Source organism: Sus scrofa, unplaced genomic scaffold (assembly GCF_000003025.6).
Source record: "Sus scrofa isolate TJ Tabasco breed Duroc unplaced genomic scaffold, Sscrofa11.1 Contig1617, whole genome shotgun sequence".
Classification (NCBI taxonomy): domain Eukaryota; kingdom Metazoa; phylum Chordata; class Mammalia; order Artiodactyla; family Suidae; genus Sus; species Sus scrofa.
In genome coordinates, this window is record NW_018084920.1 from 103,399 (window position 1) to 111,180 (window position 7,782).

Sequence of the window (7,782 nt, forward strand, 5' to 3'; positions counted from 1 at the left end):
TACCTATGTATTCAGTTCTATATACCAGTTCATATATAATTTCACTTTTTATTATACTCGTATTCAGTTCTATATACCACGTCATATATAATCTCCCTACCTTCTTATGGAGAGTATGCATATGCTCTTGACCTTCATTTTTCTTCAAACCTTTCTGCTCTTCTTTGTTCTGTGTTAAAGTGTAAGCTTTATTTTGGTAAATATTATATAAATATAAACTATTTTCTAATATAATGAGTGGTTTTCTTTATAAATTAGGAATGTTTATATTAAGAGGGCCTGCTATATTTTACGTAATTTTTCTCTTAAAAATCATTTAACAGTTTTTCAGTTTTCATGGAGCAATACCTTTATTTAGTATATGTAATTTTCCTCAAGTGTCCATTGAGGACACTTTTTTTTTTTTTTTGGCCACACCTGTGGCATATAAAAGGTGCTGGGCCAGGGATCACATCTGAGCCAGAGTTGCAAACAACACCACAACTGTGGTAATGCTAGATCCTTAACCTGTGGCGTCACAGCAGGAACTCCCATTGAGGACATTCTACAATTAAAATGGACATCACTACAGCATCACATATTGTTAAATAAAAGGGGAGCTTTGGAGTAAGATATAAGTGGATTTGCATCATGAAGTTACCTCTTATTGGCAGGAACTCTGCTAAGCTTTGATTTATTTACTGACTTGTGAAGTGAAGATAAAATAACTTTAACATTTATTTTACATATAATAAAAAGTTGTATGTTTCTAGTGATTAGCTGCTGTAATCATTGTCGTCATGATATAAAGATGAATATATAAAGCCATAAACAGTATTATTACTTCAAGATTTACTTCCATCTTTAATATTAAGCCCATTTCCCCTAAACCATCCTTCTCTGAAGTTTATTGTTTAAAGACAAAAACAGAATAACTTAGAATGGGGCCTGGAATCAAAAAGCCCTCAAATGCCAGAGTTGGAAGAGACGATAAGTACGATTACTAAATCTAAAGTATTAAGATGAACTCATTGCTTCTGTTTGCAGTTTTATTAAGTCTGGTTTAAATGCAAAATGATTCTTTTGTTTCAGGGAAATGTATTATTATATTTTAGTATTAACAAATATAGTTCCAGTGAAGCTTCCTTGTTATGCAGAAAAAGTATTAAAAGCTTAAAGATATAGTTTAGGGATGTCTGATATATTTATGAACACAATTCTTTTTTTTTTTGGTCTTTTTACCATTTCTAGGGCCGTTCCCGTGGCATATGGAGGTTCCCAGGCTAGGGGTCGAATCGGAGCTGTAGCCACTGGCCTACGCCAGAGCCACAGCAATGCAGGATCCGAGCCGCGTCTGCGACCTACACCACAGCTCACGGCAACGCCGGATCATTAACCCACTGAGCAAGGGCAGGGATCGAACCCGCCAACCTCATGGTTCCTAGTCGGACCCTTTAACCACTGTGCCACGACGGGAACTCCCATGAACACAATTCTTATACATTAGCAAGTTCTCTTATTTCTTTAGGAACAATGCAAATCTTTTGATTGTATCATCAAAGGCTTGTTTCACTTGCTTGTTTCTCAAGGTGTAAATGAAAGGATTCAGCATGGGAGCAATGGAAGTAGTGAGCAGTGTCACACCCTTATTAACAGCCAATGATTTCTTTGCTGAAGGTTTAACATAGGTGAAGATACAGCTTCCATAGCTGATGGAGACCACGATCATGTGGGAAGAACATGTAGAAAATGCCTTTTTCCTTTGCTGGGCAGAAGGGAATTGCAAAATGGTCTTGAGGATGTGTATGTAGGATAGAACCACACACACAAGTGTCATGATAAAGGTCAACACAGCACAGACTATGACCATCTGCTCTATGAGCCACGTTTCTGAGCATGAGATCTTTAGGAGGGGGGCTGCATCACAGACAAAATGGTCAATGACATTGGAGTCACAGAATTCCAGCTTTAGGCCCAGGCTGAGTGGGGGGATGATGATCAACAAGCCAGCCAGCCAGGAACCAATGATGAGTCTCCTGCAGACCGTGTGGTTCACGATGGTCACGTAATGCAGGGGTTTGCAGATGGCCACGTAGCGGTCATAGGACATGGCGGCCAGGAGGAAAAACTCAGTTACAGCAAAGAGATCAGTAAAAAATAGTTGAGTAGCGCAACTGTTGTATGTGATGGTCTTATCACCTGTTGATATGTTGTACAAGTATTTGGGAATACAAGCAGATGTAAATGCGATTTCCAAGAAGGAGAAGTTTTGTAGGAAAAAGTACATGGCAGTTTTGAGGTGAGAGTCTGTGGAGGTGAGGGAGATGATGGTCAGGTTCCCAGTGATGCTCAGCATGTAGGTGAGAAACAGGAAGATGAAAACCAGAGTCTTCAGCTGTGGCTCATCTGTGAGTCCCAGCAGGATAAAAGTTATTACTGTGTGGTTTCTCATCACTGAGTCCTGCCTCCTGCTCAGTCTGCATTTATGATTCAGAGACATTTAATAGGAGAGTGATGTTAACATCCCATAGCAGTAATTAATAACTCAAAAAACTACAAAAAACCTTCTAATATGCAACTTAAAAATTTGGTTGTAAATATTATAATAATCATTATTAGGTTCCATTGAGGTATGTTTTGGTAATTTCATGGTATATTTTTTAAAAAATTAGGTTATTTTATCTGCGTCACCCTCCAACATGAATCCTATTTTTCATTGCTTTTTATTCACAAGTTGTGTTTCGTTTTTATCTGCACACGGGATTGGAATTACTTATTTAGTTTTATTTTCCTGCTAACTAATGCAAAGTCCTAAAATCAAATCTTAAGCTTCTTAAATGCTTCAACGTTTTTTCTTTGTAGTTTTGTTCTTCTTAAAGTGCAAATATAAGTAGGTAGTTTGGGGTTTACTATACATGCTTTCTATATTCATTGCTTAAGATTTGAGTTCTAGCATTGTTATAATTTTTTAAACTTATGTTTTATTCTCTAAACAACTTTCTCTTCATTCACCTCTTCCATTGTCTCTCCCTCATGACTTTTTCTCTAAAATTTGTAATCTTTGTTATTATTGTGCAAAGACAGTATTTTGGAGAGAAATTAGTTGTTTAGAGTGTTAAGATACATTGGGTGTGATAAGATTTTATGACAATCACAATTGCTTATAACTTTAAACCTGTTGGGTTACTTTTTTTGTCTTAAATTTTTTTTTTAATTATAGTTGATTTACAATGTTCTGTCAATTTATGCTCTACAGCAAAGTTACCTTTTGGGTTAAGTTTTCAATATTCCAGCATCTTGGTACCAATGTCATTAAGTACAGAAAGTTCAGATTTGGCATACAAATTAGATCCCCAATCACTGTTTGCTTTCACTGTAATTCAGGTTTTCATCTGTGAAATGGAAATAGTAACAGTATTCCTTATATGCTATTAAAATTTAAACTTGTAAACATTTGAAGTATATTAATACTTATAGAAGTGCTCAATAACAAATAATAAACACATTATCACTACTTCAATGTCCCGGTTCACAGTGATTTTCCTTTTGTTATTCACCATATATTCATTCTTCACCACATTATAAACACATTTTTATTCCCACCATTCTAATGAAACAATTTTTGACAGTTTATCAAAAACTTTTTTTGGTATAAAATAGTAGCAGATTTCTATATGAAATGTGTACTTTTTACTAGAAGCTACACATAACATTTTCTCATAACTTTATACGCATTGTTTTCCTCCTACCTTCTTATTTCTGTTTCTGAGTGTTTATCTTCTTGATTGTCTCTTTTATGTTTACATTTCTCAGTGGCTTTTCCTAGTTCCATTCACTTAACCAGTACACTTGGAGGATATGTTCTTGAACTCCTAATTGCTTAGTTTCCAAAAATAATTGCTCTTTAGAATCTCAGGAATGTAGTCGGATGCACCTGAAACATAAAAACATCTACATTTCCCTCTTGTTTTATTGTCCTTGAGTTACTTACAGTCAGGCTAATAGATATGGCCAAGTATTGAACTAATCACTTTACATGGATTACCTATCTGGAGAAAATTTCCCTCTGATAGTATTTCTTCACTTTTCTCTATTCAAAGCCCTAATTTCATGTGGGATGCAAACAATTGGTCATTGGTTTTTAGATTCAATATCTATTCCTGGAACCTCATGAAACTATATAAGGGTTGGGTGTCATTCAGAGCCATCAGTTCTTACTCCTGTTTTACTACAGTCCCAGACCTAGGATGGTTCCACTTGAGATTTTTCAACTTTATGATGGTGCATTCAGTCAAACCATACATCATATTTTGAATTTTGACCTTTTTCTACATGAATGGTATCTCTGCAATGCAGGGCAGTGGCAGCTGCAATGTTTAGCCACCTGATCAAGAAGGTAAACAACCAGTACACTTAGAACCATTCCGTACCCATATAAACATTCAGGTACTTTCACTTTCAGGACAGCCTTCAATAGATTACGGAAGATATTCAACACTTAATTATAAAATAGACATTGTGTTAGATGATTTTGCCCAAGTGTAGGCTAATGTAAGTGCTCTGAGTGTGTTTAAGGTAGGCTAGACCAAGCCATGAAGTTACATAGGTTAGGTATATTAAATGCATTTTCAACTTATGATATTTTTATTTATGATGGGTTTTATGCAACCCCACTTTAGGTTGAGAAAGATTTGTTCTACGCTGAGAAGTTACATTGTTTGGAGATTAAAGTACATTTTAACTAGAATAGCATGCAGAAATTACTCGGCTCTATATGTATTCAATGCCTAATAAAAGATTTACTGGCAAAAATATAGTCAAAATTTCCACCTGAGGAATAGTTGTTATGTTCAAGTGAAACAGTTATATGTTCCATTGATGCTGCTTTTGCTTTCCTGCTGCATCTCTCAGTGGGGTATTAAAACTAGAAGCCAGACTCTTTATTTCTCTAAATTTGTGGTGGTATATTGTCTACAGATTTTTCCCCTCAATTAACACAAACTAAATACTATAGTTGTGTCTCAAATATTTACAAAATTGAATCAATTCTTCCCCCAAAGCAAAGTTTCCTACAATTTGTGTAATAGCCTTGATTTCATTTATTATGTGAAAAGTTTGTTGTACTACTTTATAATATTCCCTCCATATTGAGTTGGGGCAGTGTCAGTTCTGATCATGTGGCTAAATTCCAGAGTTAAATCTTAGGAATGAGACTATCACACAGAACTAGCCTGGACTTGCTCGTTGTTTGCATGAGAGCTAGGATGCTCCATGGAATGTTGGGCCACACCTGACACTTACAGGAGATCGTCTTGAGATGCAGCGAGGGATCGTTTCTGCAGCTCACCTTCCTCACTGATTTTCTTCTTCCCAGTGTGCAAAGACCTTTGCTTATCTGTGGCAACTAAAGCAGCCCAACTGAGTTTTCAGTTATCATATATAGTTATAAAACCATTTTTCCTTCCAGTCACTAAGACTTTATTTCCATGAGGTCTCATCTTAATAATGCAGATGTTGAGTAATTAAGTTATCTGACTTCTTATTGGCTGAGTAATGTTCATATTATATTATATTTAAGAGAGTTAAAAATTTTGGTATCTAATGAGATTATCTTAGAACGTGAGCCAAGTTGTCAATTGACTTGTTGTTGTTGTTGATTTGGGGGGGTTATTGCTTCTATACTACCTTTACATGACTTTCTGCTTATGGTGAATAAAAATGATCACACCAGTGAATACAAACTATCCAAGAATAGTACATTCTAAAAATAATGTTTCACTAATACCCACGTTAAAATTTATATTTCTCGATTTTATACAAAGAAAACCCATTCTCAGAGAAAAATATCACTCAATCCCACCAAAGAGAACATAACTGAAGAGATAAGACCATATCATAGTCATACTTTAGCAGATAATCATAGCCTCCCTTGAAGAGTTGTTTAATAACACGTACGGCTACCACTTTGAAAATGAATGTCATGTTGAAAACTTGCATGAGAGTTTCTGCTCACTCCTCATTGAATCCATGCCCCCAGTTATGGAAGCCTTGAATGATTTGAGTTTCTATCTTCAATCTGTTGAGTAAACTTCCCCAAGATAGAGGTGCTGTTATAAACTGAAGGAAATCTTTTCTTTTCTTTTTGTTACTAAAAAGAAATATTAGTACAAAGGAATCTTGTTTTGGAAGAGTAGGTGTTGTGAAGTACCTTTGCTCTGAGAGAGGTTTTTCCAGGGTCAAGCTCAATATTTGTTTATTTGCCAAAGATGGAAAAAAATAACTTATGAACAAAAGAGTCCTTGGTGACCAGGTTAAAAAATCACTAAGGAATCATTTGTGTAATAAACTTTGGGGAAAAAAAAATCAGACAATACAGTAACTTGGGGACATAGCCATTGGAGACAGGCTTTAAAAGAGATTGGTCAGAAAACAGTAAGAATCTTATTTTTTTTTAAAGTTCAATTTCTTTTAATTAATTGCTACCACACTAGATCTCTCTTTTCTCCTTTATCGATTTTAATAAAATGAATAATTACATATTCCTAAGACACTTGATAAAATAAAGAAAAATGAGAAAATACCAGGCTAACGAACAAGGCTTTTTAAAAAAGTTAGCAAAAATGTTAGTACTTTGGAGCATATCCTTCCATATTTTTCCTTCTACAAATATGCCATTATGTATCACATGTGGTCCTTACAAATGTATGAATATTAATTCAAACATATATATATGTATATAGTCTTTTTGCCTTTTCTAGGGCCTCTGCCACAGCATATGGAGTTCCCAGGCTAGGATTCTAATCAGAGCTGTAGCCACCAGCCTACACCAGAGCCACAGCAACGCAGGATCCAAGCCACGTTTGCTATGTACACCACAGCTCACGGCAATGCTCCTTAACCCACTGAGCAAGGCCAGGGATTGAACCCGCAACCTCATGGTTCCTAGTCAGATTCGTTAACCAGTGCACCACGACGGGAACGCCCAAAAAACATATATTGAGATAGATAGCTTGTCATGTTACTTTAAATTTTGATATACCAGAATCTATTTTTAACCTAATAATATTGACCTGAATCATTTAAATTTCATTTCATTTCAGTCCATTGTATTAGTGTAATATCCAAGTTTAAATCAAACTTTGTTGTTGTAAATTTATACTCTTTATAATGTTTCACCCTTTAAAAATGTATTTCTATGGTTATCCACAAGTTTATTTTGTCCCATATGAATCATTTTACATTCTTTTTCATTTTCACAATTATAAAAATATTTATAAGAAGAATAATTATACAAACTATTTTGGGGAATATTGTCAGAATAATTGATAGATGTAAAATTTCTTCAGTAAATTAGGCATTTCTTTTTAGAATTACAATGTACAAGTCCCATAGGGAAAAGTAATAAAAATTTCCCTTCAGAATAAAAGTATGTGAGAACTTTTGGACATACACTCCTGTTATCATTAGCTGTTAAGATGTCCTTTACAGAGCGTGAGGATCATCAATTTGACCAAAGTGTGATCTGAATCAAGACTGAGTGGCAGGATTTTTGATGGTATAATTTGCATATAATTTTAGTTGTACAGTTTGATGAATTTTAGCAAATGCACACACCTCTGTAATCAGAACCACGTTAAAAACAGAACATTTCTGTCTCCCTCAAAAGTTTCTCTAACATGTTTTTTTTCATGTCATTCCCCATAGCTCCTATCTCTGGCAAACACTCATGTACTTTCTGTCATTATAGAGTCAGTTTACAAAAAGCCTACTGTGTTTTCTGGAGTTTTATACAGTTGAACCATA

At 35.0% G+C, this 7,782-nt stretch overlaps 1 protein-coding gene across 1 annotated transcript; it reads right to left on the bottom strand.

Moving 5' to 3' along the window:
* Nucleotides 1-1,495: 1,495 nt before the first annotated feature.
* LOC110258232 (olfactory receptor 6C2-like) lies at nt 1,496-2,693 on the bottom strand. The gene has a single exon (XM_021081414.1). The coding sequence runs from the start codon at nt 2,477-2,479 to the stop codon at nt 1,496-1,498; it is 984 nt and encodes a 327-aa protein (XP_020937073.1). The 5' UTR covers nt 2,480-2,693.
* Between the last annotated feature and the right edge of the window lie 5,089 nt (nt 2,694-7,782).